Source organism: Sebastes umbrosus, chromosome 17 (assembly GCF_015220745.1).
Source record: "Sebastes umbrosus isolate fSebUmb1 chromosome 17, fSebUmb1.pri, whole genome shotgun sequence".
NCBI lineage: Eukaryota > Metazoa > Chordata > Actinopteri > Perciformes > Sebastidae > Sebastes > Sebastes umbrosus.
In genome coordinates, this window is record NC_051285.1 from 21,924,337 (window position 1) to 21,939,758 (window position 15,422).

General features: G+C 41.0%; 1 protein-coding gene across 1 annotated transcript in view; it reads right to left on the reverse strand.

The window, feature by feature from the left end:
- Positions 1-1,592: 1,592 nt before the first annotated feature.
- fgf11b (fibroblast growth factor 11b) overlaps positions 1,593-15,422 on the reverse strand; it is a 53,456-nt gene continuing 39,626 nt past the window's right edge. Inside the window, exons 4-5 of the mRNA XM_037749661.1 lie at positions 9,896-10,094; positions 1,593-9,328 (exon numbers count right to left, since the gene is read on the reverse strand). Of these exons, the coding sequence (XP_037605589.1) occupies positions 9,192-9,328; positions 9,896-10,094 (336 nt within the window). The 3' untranslated portion in view covers positions 1,593-9,191. The remainder of the gene's footprint in view (positions 9,329-9,895; positions 10,095-15,422) is intronic.

Below are 15,422 nucleotides of genomic sequence, written 5' to 3' on the forward strand. Positions count from 1 at the left end.
TTTAAAAACACTGACATACTTTCTAGTAGCAATCATAGCTTAAACATAGGCTAAGTATTTCTCTATATATATTTTATTGATGTTATATGGTCTAGACTATTCATTTATAAAAGCATACAGCTCATTAGGTGACTGCAAATGGAGGGCAAATATGCAAATTACTCAACAGCGCCTCAAAGAGGAAACTAATACAGCAATTTATGGGACGTCAAAGGTTCTCTATACGATATCCATAGCATTAAGCAAACAACTATTTACTATGTAAAGATATAGAGGAGTAATGTCTACCTGAGCAGAGAATGAAGTTGCTTTCCCTCTGTGTTGTGTTGTAATCCGAGTTTCTCTGTGCTTTGTTGACATAGCCGGGCCGGCCGCGCATGCTTTTTTAACATTCCCACACAGGTGGGTCGCAGGAGATTTCATTAGGGTCGCCAAGTGAATTTGCAGAATTTGCCTGAATGTTTGTTTTGTTCTGATAATTGTAGCCGACTTATAACGTTGAATCTAATATGAAAGGCAAGCGTACATTCTGTTTATTTTACTGATGAGAGGAAAAAAACGAGAGCCCGTTAACTCCACCTAAATGCATTTATTTGGTCTCATTCGTAAAGTATTTAACATGTGTATATGTTTTCAATAACGTGCATAAAATGAAGTTGTGATTTATCAAACATATATCTCTTCGATATGAATGGTTTATTCAAGATAATATAAGGTGATGTGTAAATGGCAGTAAACATGGTGGGAACGTTAATTTACGAACAAATTTGCTCTTGTCATGATTCATAAATAAGGCCTATTATGAATTGGGTGGCGATGGTTCGTCATTTTTAAGAAGTGGGTCCCCTGAAAAAAAGTTTGGGAAACACTGTTTTAGTGCTTGTGAGCGTACCCAGCACCATTAGCTACGAGTCCCTGGCTCAGCCGTCGCCATGTTCCGAGCCGTGCAGAGGCGATAGAAACGCTCCCAATCTCGCATTTAGCACCTTTGTTAAAGGAAATGGGGGGAAAAAGACGACAAAACATCAAAGGGCACTGCAGTGCTTACAATCATACAAATATATGTTATTTTATTGAATAATATTCCAGAATAAGACATCTCCTTTCAATTCATGTAGGAGTTATTGTAGAAATGTACACAGGTCTGATGGCAAACATGGAGAGAGGGTGAATCGAGGGCTTGTGTCTGTATAGATACTGAGAGGGAGTCATCCCTAATGAGCCAAAGAACAGTGGCGAATGCATGCTTTGCAAAAAAAATTCCCTTTATCAGTCATTATTGCAGACCACCGATCGCCTTCGTATAGCCTGCAAATCCTGATTGTAGTTTGTTAGCCTGTTGAATTGTTTGTTTCCCATCCTTGAGTGCAGGCTGGTAGTTCTCGTTGCATATTGCTGGTCTTCATTTGCTGCTTCCCGAAGTGGTCAAAAAAACCAGTACGTCACTGCCACTTGCTTTGGCTCTTATTGTAAGGAGTCCAGCGTGTCTAATTCCCTGGTGACACTCGGGAGCTGCCTGAGGATTCAGGCTCTTCTCTCTGTGGCAAATCAGCGCCAATGCCCATTTTTATTTATGGCTTTTTTTTTTTTTCTTCTTTTTAATATTTTCTTTTCATTGTCAGTTTTTCGGAAGACAAGAAGATTGGAGTTAAACCAAGAGTCTATAAGAGTAGGAGCGAGAGGTTGTGGGAACTTCCTGGAAGACTTGCGTGACTGTATAACTGAGACCACCAAGGTCATTGCTGTGTGTGTGTGACGGGACACGTGTTGGCTTTAGGAGTTGTTATCCTGCTGTTTTTAACTTGAACACATTACATCTTTCACAAACACACAACTCAGTCGCACATTGGGTTTCAGTTTGTTCACTCAGGGGACACATCAGTGGACACAAAAGTGCAGAATAAAGACAAAAAAACACAGGAACATTTGGAGGGCAACAAGAATTCTTCCTCCTTCTGAGGAGTTTTTAGAAAGGAAACATGACAAGGTAAAATAACTGAAAGACAATAAAAAAAATCATCAACACTGATTATTTAAATACATTTCTGAAAAGAATAGATCTGACATAGTACGTCAGATATACACTACTTGTATCATTGACATAATAACATACATGTAAACTGGCAGCATTCCGTACATTTAAGCCATCCGGACAGGTTTCGTTGTCTGGAAGCACGCTGCTGCTACATTGTCAAGGGGAACGTTTTGCATCCTTCACATTTTTAGCATTCCTCAAAGAGGCCACTTACTGAAACAGGGTGAACATGATGCTGCAACAGCATTAGTACTCCACACAAGTACAAAATAAATGGCTTCTAGGTTGTGTCCTTTTTAATGTGAACGCTCATTTAATTAGGAATATTCAAACACAGTGTTGCAGCCAAGGCTCAACCTTGTTAATCCTTTCAATATTTAATACTGTGAGCATGGCACACTTCCATTTCCTACTCTAATTTAGGGGCTGATTTATTTTTAATTTTTTGATGGGGGATTGGGTTATTTGATTTACCACGAACAGTTCCAAAAATTTGATCCATATAGTTTCTAACCCCACTTGGGTTTTGCAAAGAAAAAGGTTTTTGCAAAAAAAAAAAAGCTGTATTTCATATTGCTAAGCAGAGTTTTGTTTATCAAATTTGACTGGATCTAATTCTTCTGTACGGAATACTGTCATGTACCATCAGTAACTAGCAGTGACATTTCGAATGTGAGGATCTGTAGCATTTGGAAGTGTTGCACATAACAAGGCGTCATAACCGCATTCGTTGCGTTCACACATTGCAGCATGATGTAAACAACCGATCCTCAGCATAAATTGTAGGAAATCAAACGGTAAAGCAGTTCCCGTGTGAAAACGTGAGGATTATATCTCAGCACAGTAAAGCAGCTTTTGAGCGTGATTGGATTTGATGTGTAGAAATGATGCTTACAAACCATACAGTGTTTCTTTGTGGCCCTCATTAACAGTGTTACCTCTTAGCTGCTTGACTGCTTCCATTAGAGGGAGCCAGTTATACACAGATTTCCCCTCTAAAGTGACAAACTGCCTGGTACACGTTTCATTATGCATATATTGGTTCGAACACGTTGGCAGCAGTTTTTGGGACAACGTACCGACTGCAAATAACCGCAATCATACTGTGTGAGAATGGACTGTGGTTTTTGGACAGTGATGAGCTTCTGGTCTGCTTCTAAGTTGGATCATTCTGAGGATTTTTGGGTGATTCACAAAAGGACCAGAGCATGAAATTTCTACATTTTTTTTGCCATTTTGGTAAAAAAAAAGAAAAAAAAAAGACAATAACAAAATCCTACACACACTTTGTAAAATCTTAAAATCAAAAGATGCATAGCTTGGAATGGTCGCATGTTGTACACATGAATTAATGCTAATGTAACATGGTGTTGTTATACTGTATTCAGTGGGATTAAAAATGCCTTGTTGGTTCTTTAATACACTTCAAAATCAAATGCTATCAAGTAGGGCTGTCGTTGAAAGAATTTTTGCGGTGATAATAATTGGCTAAAAAGGGCGATATGTGGTTATATTGCAACTTTCTTTTTTGCAAATTTCTTTATCTTGATTTTAGTGTTATATAAATTAACTTTATTGTATTATTAGGTATAATTGTTGCTTTTTAAATGACAAAGATGACAGTTTTTAACGAATTAAATACTTGTTTATTGTGAAATGCAGAACAAATAAGGGCAATGAGGGGCATCGTTTTTTTTCCAGCTGAGATGCTTTGGTTGCATCTGGTTGCTGTGATACGGAATATCAAAATGCTGGCAACATTGTAGCGTATTTGCTCTGGATGAAGGGAAGGTCGAAACACGAAGGGAAAGAGGACGGGCCCGCCGGTCTATGTGTTTAAATTTCTCCTCCATTGTTGTTGTTGTTGTCCAGCACTTGTAGCCTACATGTAGGATGTGATGGGTGATCATTGTGGAGTTTTACCTAAATTATAAAATGTTCCAACTCTTGACGACCAGAAAAAAACACCAAACACGTAGCCTTCAGCGCAGAATAGACGCTCGTGACCTCGTCACGCTGCTACCGTTTGTAGCAAAGTGTAAAAAATGCGGCAAAGAATTAAAAAAAGTAAAAACGTGAACATGGCGGTTGTGGCGGTTGCTTGCCATCCCCTTGCGGTTGGCTTGTCAATATTGCGGTTATTGCGACAGCTCTACTATCAAGGATTGTTCCAAAAAGTTTCCCTGGATGTTGGAGTTGGACAGTGCAATAAAAGCTTTAAAACTCTACTGCACTGCTCAAACATTGGCGGTGGCTAAGTAGCTGCAGTTTTACTGTTCATTATTGCCTGTTATTCCCACTAACTCTTGTAAAGTAGCAGAATTCCCTGTTTGTTTGTTGTAATCCCTTAAGAACCTCCGAAGACAGCGAGTTAACTTGTAAAATGCTTCAAGCAATGCCCAGTGCTTGTAAGGTGCAACGCTCCACCGCTTCTCCAATGACTCAGTCTTTTAGTATAGGCCAAGTTTGGGGACGTGTTTTATGTTATTATGCACCTGTGCTACCTTTAGTGGATATGTGTCTCAAAGGATAGTATGGCTGCTGATGCTCACACTGTTTCAAACACTGGTTGTCTGGCCCTGAGGAAAACCCCTTTCTGTTGTCGTCCAACTGGATTCCATGTTGAGTTTACAGGTAGAGACCAAACAACAGCCCTCTGAGGTCATTATGAGCGAATGGATTTCGCTGTCTCTGGCAGACCTTGGGGAAATTTTTTTTTTTTTGCACCCATCGCAGGGTGGCCGTTCTCTCTTTTGTGTTTTTTATTGAGTCTATCGATCATTGTTTCATTCTCATGCCCTTTCTTTTTTCTCCTTGCCTCTCTTATCTTACCCTTAATCATAGATGCACACATACAAACACACAGACTTTTAAACACACTGTTAAGTATACGCCTACACAGACAACAAAAGGAAGTTAATGGGCTGTAGATACTGTAGGCTGTGGTTAAAGAGAGGTGTGTAGGGAAGGGATTATGACTTTAAATCTCTCGTGCGTGGGCACACAAGCTATGTCTGTATTTTTATTTTTCCATGTTACCACCTCGCTGTTCAACATATTCACATTTCTTCAAACTACAATAACAAAGATCCTCTTAATACCTCTGCTACTCTATGGCTAGTTTTTTCCCATCAACCTCACATAACTTTTACATTCAAGAGCAGAACTAGTTTCATTTAATAGCTGCATGACCAAAAATCCGACTTTCTGTTTCCTTCAATTGCACTTACTTGTCTCTGACAACCTCTCGACAAGACTTTACTTCACATTCATTGTAAAAACGTACTGTTCTCTTTAGATCTTCCTGTCTCACATTCTATTCGTTCTACACTTCACATTCGACATCGGACTACTTTACATTCTCTGTTCCTGTCCTGTCTACTTGCAGTATCCCCGTCGGACAACTTACTGTGGCATTCTTTCAGTATTACGATAGTAAGGACTGGTTGCTTTTTGGGAAGGAAATCTATGGAGGTTTTGGATCTCTCTGATGTTTAACACAATAAAGCGATAAAGGTACATTTAAATCATGGTGAGGGTTAATACCTTTACTTAGAGTAGATGCTCTACTGTAACAAATCCAGTAAGAGCATCTTTAAAAATCAACTATTTTCATGCCAGGTTTACTAGATCAGTGGAGTTGTTAGTAGAGCTGCAACAATTAGACGATAAGTCAATTGATGGAAAATTAATCGGCAATTATTTCGATAATCAATGATTCGTTTTTGTAATTTTTCAAGCACAAATAACCCCAAAAATTGCTGGTTGCAGCTTCAGGACTGTGATGATTTTATAATTTTCTGTTTTATACCATTGTAAACTGAATATCTATGGGCTTTGGACTCTCAGTCGGACCAAAATATGGCATTTGAAGACGTCCGTGTGGGATGTGGGAACCTATAACAGGCATTTGTCACCATTTTCTGGCATTTTTTAAAACAAAAATGATTAATAAACAAATTAATTGATAATTAAAGTAATGATAAGGTGCAGACCTACTGTATAGACTTGGAGAAAAAAATGCCATTATGCCTCATTTTGGCATGCAAGTTTCCCTTGCTGTCACTCAGTCAATGCCTTGCACCTCCAGATACTTTCCTTTCATAGAACAGACTTATGCTCAACGTTGAAATGTGCACTGGCATTAATGGAATACGGAAAAATTGAAAACTGCTTGAGTACTGGCAGCTGAAATAAGCCCATAGCGTTGTATACTACCTGCTGTGCACACACTTTGATATCATTCACAGAGTAGTTAGTAATGCAAACAGTTAGAAACCATTCTAGGCCGTACCAAATCCACCGGGGAGAGGGAGCATAGGCTCGTCAAAAAATAGAGATATGTAGGTCTACAATGCAAAATCTGCTACAAGGACAAAATATCCAAATTTGTACTGAATGATATTCCCCCTGGAAAAGCCCAGAAAATGAAAGACCTAATGGGAAAAATGCAAAGCTCTCCAACTAATTTCCTCCATAGACCCCCTTGTCATAAATAGCGCACAGTGCCTCACATGCCTCTTTGTCTTACATTAATTATCATATCCACACGCCGCAGAAAACCCTGCCAAGAATCTCGCTCACTTTTACTGCAGAAATTCCTTATCGACATTCCTCAAGAATACACCTGCTAATCCTTCACTCTTTCTAAATAACTGCCTCCGTGCGCTGACCTCTTTTACAATTCAACACACTGTTTCAGACTTACTCTCACCCTCAATGCAGCACATTCGTAAAGCCTCCCGTTTCACATTCTGTAACCCGTCTTCACATTATGTTACCATTAAAATTAGACGCCATCCCCATTGCTTTGAACCTCCTGGAGATTATCTCTGATTGTTAGCGACCATATAATGAGCGTTTTTTTTTTTTTTTTTTTTTTACAGTTTGCCTTCCACATCTCCCAGCGTTGCTCATCCTGACATAACAAGGGACTTACTGCTGTCTGTGTTTGTTGGTGGTATCCATGCAAATTCACTTTGACTGAACATTGGGGTGACATTTTATTTCCCCTCAGTGGCTTATCAGAGCACAGCAACAACCAGTACCCTGACAGCTCCCATTTAGATGCCTCAACTTCTATCAGGTCATTGCATGTTTTTTCTGAAATTGTATCTGATTGAGAGACCCAGTGGGCGATATATCGATATTGTGATATGAGACGAGATGTCTTTAGATTTTGGATATTGTAATATCGTGATATGGCATACGTGTTTGTCTTTTCCTGGCTTTAAAGACTGCATTACAGTGACTGATGATGAGTTATCAAAAGTCTTATTGTCTAAATATTTTGTGAACGCACCAAATGTCAACCCTAAAATATCGTTGCAATATCAATATCGTGGTATTTGGTCAAAATTATTGTGATTTTCTCCATATCGCCCAACCCCGAACCAAAACATTAGTTGATTGCACCTAATGAAAATATTAAATTAATGTTCCCTTTATATGTGTTCAGTCCTCATTACCCATAAATCCTCCTCCCTGCTGTTTTAAAATGTATTTGACTCCCTAAAGTAAGTGAAAATGGTACGCAAGACAGATGTTCCCACATGGTATCACCTATTCACAGACATACTAAAGACACAATGTCGTGCCCTGTCTGAAGGACGTGGTAGAGGTTACCCACATTATCTCGATCTATCCACACACAGTGCATCCATACACATCCACACACATGGGGGTTAAAACACAATCACACAACATTCACTCAGACAACTACACTTTTTGAGGGGCGATTCTTCCAAGGTGATTTGATAAAGCTAGTGAGTGGGATAAGCTGCCAGACATCCTCAGAATAACAAGTGCTCCAGCTCAGAGGCTCCTCTGGCTTTGATGTTCGCCTTCAAAAACCTGGCTTTATGCTGACAGCAGATGCTGAGTGAAGTATACACTACAGTTTTTTCCCTTCAGGTGGCTGAGTTCAGATCCATCGTGGATTTAAAACATGACCCAGTTGTTCGTGCGTAGCCTTAAATGAGCCATTGCGATAAGAAGGGGTCACCTGGTATAGAGAAGGGTGTCGCTCACTCTCTCACCCGTCCACGCACTCGTTTTGTTTTTGCTTCCCTCACTGAGATTTATGTTTTGGCTTGTTATATTGCTCAGGTGGAGTAAAAACTCTCGTAATGTATGCTCTATTTTATGGCTCATCTTCCCAGGAAGAATAGTGGCTTTATTTTATTTTATTTTATTTTAATATATGACACTTATGCAAGCAGTGCCTCTCTTCATAAATCTTCTATCATACATCTTCTGGAATTCTAAAATCCTGATCTTGTCATTGTCTTCACCATCATTTTTTTACATTATCATCACCGCCTTGCTATTGTTTTGAGCATTATTATCATCTTAATCATCTTTTAAAGGCAGTTTCCGTACCCCATTTCCATCTGGGCTGTCATGAATTCAAATATTTATCACAGGATTGGTTGAAATACTAAAAAATGATAATAATACTAATAGATTTAATATCATAAACTCCTCTAGCTGTCATTTTGTCCACACTTTCTTCTCATACCCTTATCTTTGCTCAGCTAACCTGACCTGACCTGGCCCAGGATCCCTGCAGATATGTTTCCTCTGTGAGCTGTTTCATCTCACTTTGAGCTTTTAGTTGACCTTGGTGATTAGCTTAGCTGCGGCAGATGGTGGGTGGAAAGCTGGCTGAGCCACACTGTCACCAACTTTAGGGCTCAAGAGAAGGGGGCCCACGGGTGAGGATTACGGTGCCGAGTCAGCGCTGGAAAATGCGCGAGTGGTGAATATACAGTACAATAGAGCAGGCGGTCGGTAGGGCATGTGAGAAAAGAGGAAATTGTCAGCGGGACAAAGAAGCTTGAGCATGACAGAGGAATGAAGGAGACTGTGCATTAGGAAGTCACAAGAGAAAGAGACAAACAGTGGGAGGGGGAGGTGGTAGTAGTTCTGGCTCAGGCCCTTTCTGCAGTGACAGTTGAGGGGGGGATTCCTCTCTCTGGCCTTCTTGGCTGCTGATGTACTGCTGACCGTTTCTCCATCAGCATCTCGTAGCAGTGCACTTCTGGAACGTGGCGGCCAGTGAGGGTCCGTTCCCTCAGCCACCCTCAGTGCATAATGGCTGACTGTATATTCCCAGTGTCACTGCTGCCCTTTGTCCCACCCTCGGTCTCCTGTGCTATGAGGCATCAGCCTTGGGAGCTTCTTTCCGTCCGCTCTTTAGGGTCGGCGAATCCGACGTCTTCACCGTCTTCCGAGGAGGACTCACCGGTTCGCCGGCGAGCTGGTGTAGCGACGGTTCCTTATACATCGCAACTGTGAGACAAAGATAGAAACTGTTGGTTAATGATAAAGGAGGTGATTAATAACTAAGGTCCTGTTCAGACCTGGCATTAACATGCATCCTGAGTGATGTTTCTGTTTTAATTTGCTTCTTTATTTATTTTTCTAATAATCCCCTTATTTATTTAGTCGTCTGTTTTTCCATTTTTATTTTGGTATTTATTTTTATTAATTCTTTAGATTTTTTAAATTTTTAAATTTATTATTTTTAAATTAATTTTACATTTATCTTTAAATGCATGTATTTATTTATTTTGCGCGATTTTCCCTTGGCATTAACATGCATCCTGGGTGATCCGATCACAAGTGGACAGCTCTAAGTACAGGTGTGAACTCACTCAAGAGGACGCATTGAGATCCGATCCCTCAGACCACATTCGGAGGTGGTCCACATGAGGGCACATTCTTTTAGCAGTGTGTACGTGAATGTGTCCCGGTCCACATTAAAGACTTCCTACTATGACGCATGTTAATGCCAGGTCTGAACAAGGCCTAAGAAACTGGTCTGAATTGAGCTAAAGTGACACAAAGGACACAAACCCTCTATAACTTTAGGCAGGAAGTGTGCAGCTCCTTTGGTCTTCTTTACCCGGTTGCCCTTCATGACCTGGCCGTCACGGTTGATACCGATATACCAGGAGCGGCCAGACTGGGTCTGGCGATAGAGCATGGAGGAGTATGTGACGTAGTAGTTCTCAAACACACTCTCCTTGAACTTACACTCCGGATTGAAGTGCTCCTGAAAAGAAACATGGAGAGGGGAAAGGGGGAGAGGTGCATTCATATTAGCAAATAAAGAAAGCAAATTTATGTAAACTGTAAAAAACATATTTATGAGTCTTTGAACATGAACTCCAATGCGTGTGAGCACACACTTGAAAAACCAACAACAACATGGATACAAGAAGTGAAATACATTAATTAGGTGACCGTTTCCTGAGGGAAAGGATGTATAGAATTATATCTGGACTTTCTTTGAAAGTGTGAACATCCTGGTCCTTTGGGAACCATACGTGTAGAAATAGTACTAACATGTCTGCTAAACATACATAACACATTCCCAAAGGGAAAGAGCAGAGAAGATGAAAAAGCAACCGAAACACTGACACCTACACCAGTACAATAATAAACATACAACATACATACTGCACATATAAATGAGTAGTTCTGACATCAGCGTCAGAGGCATCCCAAGTTCAGAAAACAAACTTGTGTAGCATACAATATAGCCTAATGAACAAGATCCTTGATAATGGGTTCGGTCTTTAGGAAATATGTAGGTTGGTGCTTATGAACAGAATCCTCCCCAAAAGATTAGAGGAGATCAATCGACAGACAGTCTCAACAAAGCCAGGTCTCTTATTTTATAAGTTTGCCTAGTCTAGTAATTTCTTCATTTGTTCATAGGCCTGCTTATGAGCAAATACATTTTTATGGGCTATCGCTGTAATCTATTTGATGTGATTATTGTACATTTGGTAGCTGTTTTCATTTCAATAACGAAAATCATTGAAGTCCAATTTTGTCTTCATCTCTCATTAGACAATAAGAACAAAGTAAAGTGAAACATAAGTAAATAATGACAGCAAGTTTGAGGAAAGTTTGACAGCTTGCTTACTGAGGCTCAACTTTGATAGCCGCAACGGGATGGTCCATGTGTAAAGTGGCAACTTCGGCAGGGCTTTTTCCCCCGCACACAACCTGAGTGAAAAAACAAATTCTACCAGCTGACTGAGATCTGTTTGTCACTTACTGACTGACTGACTGACTGAGTGAAGGGTGAGAGGCAACTGACGCCCATAAAGAGAAGGAGGTTCTCTCCCTGTTCACTCAATGGATGTATTAAGAGAACTGGATACAGCGTTGGAGGCGGGGCCCCGTTTATTCCTATGAAAGTTGCTCAGTGGCGCATGATGCCAAAATGGCTCGACTTCCGACTGGAAAAGTACCCGGATCTTCCGGCGATCTTCCGGCGATCTTCCGCATCCATTGGGCCCATGGAGCAGACGCAGTAGTGTCCGCTCGGTCACATTGCTCGTTCACGGTGTCACAACCGCCACGCTGTCGTCACGGCTTGCTAACTCCGCCTCCCAGCCCTCGCTCCAGCCTCGGTCTGGGTCTCATTCACATGAACGGAGGAAGGAAAATAACTCTGGATTCAGCTATTAGTGCATTTTTACAACTTTTAGGACCTAATGATTTAACTAAGGGCTAATCAAGTGTTCGTACTGGGAAGTGGATTCTCCTAAAAAAAAATTATCCGCCGAGTTACAGACGTCTCTTTTCCAATATAAGTCTATGGGAAAAAGTCTTTTTGAGCTCAATGGCATCATGTGACGGACAGGGAAGTTATAGTACCGCCGTTTGGCCACTGCGAAAATTGGGATCAACGACCAGCCCACTTCCTGGGGGCTTGGTTCTCTCTATTTTCCTCTCACTATGTATGTGAGTGTGTGTGAAAGAAATTCAATTTATTATAATAGAGGAAACCAGCATATATTCACCTTCAAATCATGATTATTCAATTATCAGAGCTGTTGCCGATGTATTTTATTAAGTCGGTCAATTAATCGACTAATCGTTAGTTGGTATATTTTTAAAAACGCAGGGTGGAAAAAGTGAAAAAACAAAAAGAGGGGAAACTGACTAACGGGTGTAACTGCTCACAACTCAGACATGTAAGACAATTAGGGGTCATAAATAGACACTGCTTTATTTTGAGAGCTCACAAACCAAAAAGATTGAGAAACCACTGCATTGGCAGGTTTTTCCCACTCTGGGTATGTAGAAACAATAGTAAGATTAATCCCCCTTCATTGCCCCCAAAAGGGAATTAATATAGCCGACTCTCATGTACTGTCAATTGTCCGAGACTGGCTAAATCTGAATAGACATTACAAAATCAAATTAGCAAAACTTGGATGAAATCCAACAGAAGAGCCATTCGTTATAAATGATCATGTTCCAGCAGTGCTCCCCTCCTCCCGCTCTGTCCTCAACATAAGGACTACTGAACCCTGCATAATGTTGACTGGTGATATTAACCAATAGCGACAGATATACATCTCTCTTAGTCTCCATCAGGGTCTGGACAGGGTCCTTACCCTGTCAGAGAGCAAAGCCAATCTGCTGGATTGATTAAGTGAGAGCAGCAGGGCAGAAATGGCTGAGTGGAGAATTTCTCCGAGACTCGGGACGACAGAAGAGGGCCAGAGGACCGCATCTTGGCATAGACGAGCTTTAACAAAGAGCCAGAAGTAGATTGAGAAGGTATAAGGGACCTCCAGTTTCACACTTATCACAGATCATCACCTTTCTCCTTCACTAGGAGGCGTCAGCCCTTTGAGCTGAGAAGGCAATTCGGGACTTTGTGATCTTTCTCCGTCCACTCTTTTGCTGCTGCTGCTGCTCAGTTTATGTCCCTTTAACCACTGTCTTAAAAAAAAACAAGCCCCTAACCTTAACTCAACAAACTCTCCCACTATACCATCGCAGAGCTATTTTAAGATCCTCTGACAGGTTTGATATCTTCTGCTGTGCTAACACAAAGAGGATGGGATCGATAGATGATCTGCTTCATTCATTATTAATCAGGCCAGAGAGCAAGAGGGGCGGGAAGTGCGGGAGACAGAAGGGAAAAAGGTAGGAGAGACAGGAAAGAAAGCAGAAGATCAGAGAGGACAGAGGGCTTGCTGGGTAATAGAGGAGATTAAAGGGTGGGATAATTATTTTTGAGTTTTTTTTTAATATGATTCTATAGCTTCCCAGTAGTGTTCCTTATGTATTCCAATATGGACATTCTTGGTCAAAGTATGCATGTTTTAGTGTCAAAATGCTATTTTCGCAAGCCCATCTAAAAACTTTTTGCATGATGATGCTGTTACAGTATATATACAGCCTTATAAAGGACATGTCATGTTTTATACTTCTGGTTAATATAATCAAATCAATCTTATTTCCATAGATGTATTTTGTATATACAGTTTTCTTTGTTATTTTGAAAACCGGACATAGTCGCACGTGTATAACTAATAGCTAACTTCGCCAAGTGCGACGCTAGCTCTGCCGTCAGCTTTGTTCTCTTTATACATCCATGGTCAGCTCCATCGGGGCTGTTTGAATGCATTTAACATACATGTCAGTATATGGGTGCTCTACAGTTGTAACGTCAGCAGATTTGACCACAAAGATGAGAGTGACGGCCGGCTTGACTGCATGTTACAATAATATTTCCTGACAGAATTAGTATGCAGCTTTAGCCATCATGTCTAGCTCTGCTTTTCCTAGCAATGTGGGAAAACCCAAAGTGTTTCCATACTTTACTGTATGTGTAGTTTTAACCACTTTGGATTTCAAATGTGAGGGTGCAAGTCACATCCAAGCGGACCCTCTGCCGTTTTCTACTTCTTCATTTTGTCTCGCCGGGGCCGGCTGCTGTTTTTATGAATAGAGTCTGGTTTGGTAGCTTTCAATACCGTCAATTCCCCGTTGGAAAGGGCTGTCTGATGGCAAGGTAAAGCGGTGAAAAAATATGTTTTTCTGCTGCTCTTGTCCACAGCTGCTTTACCTCGCCGTCAGACATCTCGTTCCGACAGTAACTGAAGCCGTTATATTGCGGTCTTCAAGACCAGACCAGACTCCATTCATAAAAACAGTCATTTTACCTCGCAGCACGTGGGAATATACATACAGCCCTCAACCAACCCTTTCAGTTATTTCTAAACTTAGCACAGCTATGACTGAGCTAGTGCCAGCGTTCACATTATTCATATTGATTAGCTTCACGATTATTTTGAAAACCTTCGTCAAAGCTTTTTGCAACGTCTGAGTGGGCGTTTCCATTCTGAAAAAAACCCCAGAACAGAACACAGATGGACCTGCCCTTTAAGAAGAGAGAGACCTGCTTCTTTGCATCTCCCCCAGGACCAAAAGAAGAACTCCAGGCTGACAGGGGCTTTATAGTTGCCAGCACCCCATGATCTGACACACATCTGGAAAGAGAACCCATCCCAACAAAATACCCTTCAGCTCAACCTCTGGAATGACACCAGTGATAACCCCTCTCCCAAGTTATCCTATAATTACCTAAATTAAATTAACTTAAATTAGCCTAATGATAGAACCCTTCTGTATTACATTCAAGTAGTCTCCAAAGGTCTGGAGGAGGAAAGAAAAAAAAGTACACCGAGAGAGCAGACAAGACAATGAAATAAGACAGGTCTTATGAGATATTTTTCTACCACTAGGGCCAATATACCTGTCCCCTAACTGATACAAATATGTTGCTGTAATTATCCCCATCTGTGAAACTCACCTTGAAGTAACCTCCAATCCTCAGCAGAACTACAGAGACCACCCACGGTGTACTGACTGCAGATATCACTCAAACCACCAGATTTACCTGCGCACATGAATAATTGTTGAGGATGTGTTGAGGGCTGCACATTTTTAAGAGTGATGGGGGAACATTTCCATCTTAATGGCGGGGCGCTCGGACTAGAAATTAAATAAAAACCTCTTTCTTCAACGGCGGCCTCATTGAGAGACTCAGCTTTCCTTCCGTGTGTCTCAAGCCAAAAAATGAATTTAAATGAAAGCAGACGAGAAAGGTAATATGTAGCATTCGTGCCGAGAATCCCCAAGATGGGAAGAACCTTTTTATGATGCAGAGCAGCATCCCAACCCCCCCCCCCACACCCCACCACCACCACCCCCGCCCACAGACACCACCTCCTTCCCCATCCCTCGTGTCTGATTACATCTATTCTATACCTGCTTCAGGAGGCTTAACTCTCCATGCCAACATACACTTGGGGTTGCACTCTCCAACAAATAAGGACAGTGAAGTACTAATAATACACACTCAAAGGGCAGAGTTCCTGACTAATCTGACTAATGTCTTTCCCTGCGTTAGGATATAAGAACAGGAACAAATGTTATGACTAAAAAGATAGTGAATACATGAATATAATATCTTGTTTACTCTCATTTCATCATGCATGCACAAGCATGAAATCAGAACTAAATGCCTCTGAAAATGTAGCCCTGCTTCTGGAATTTAAAACAT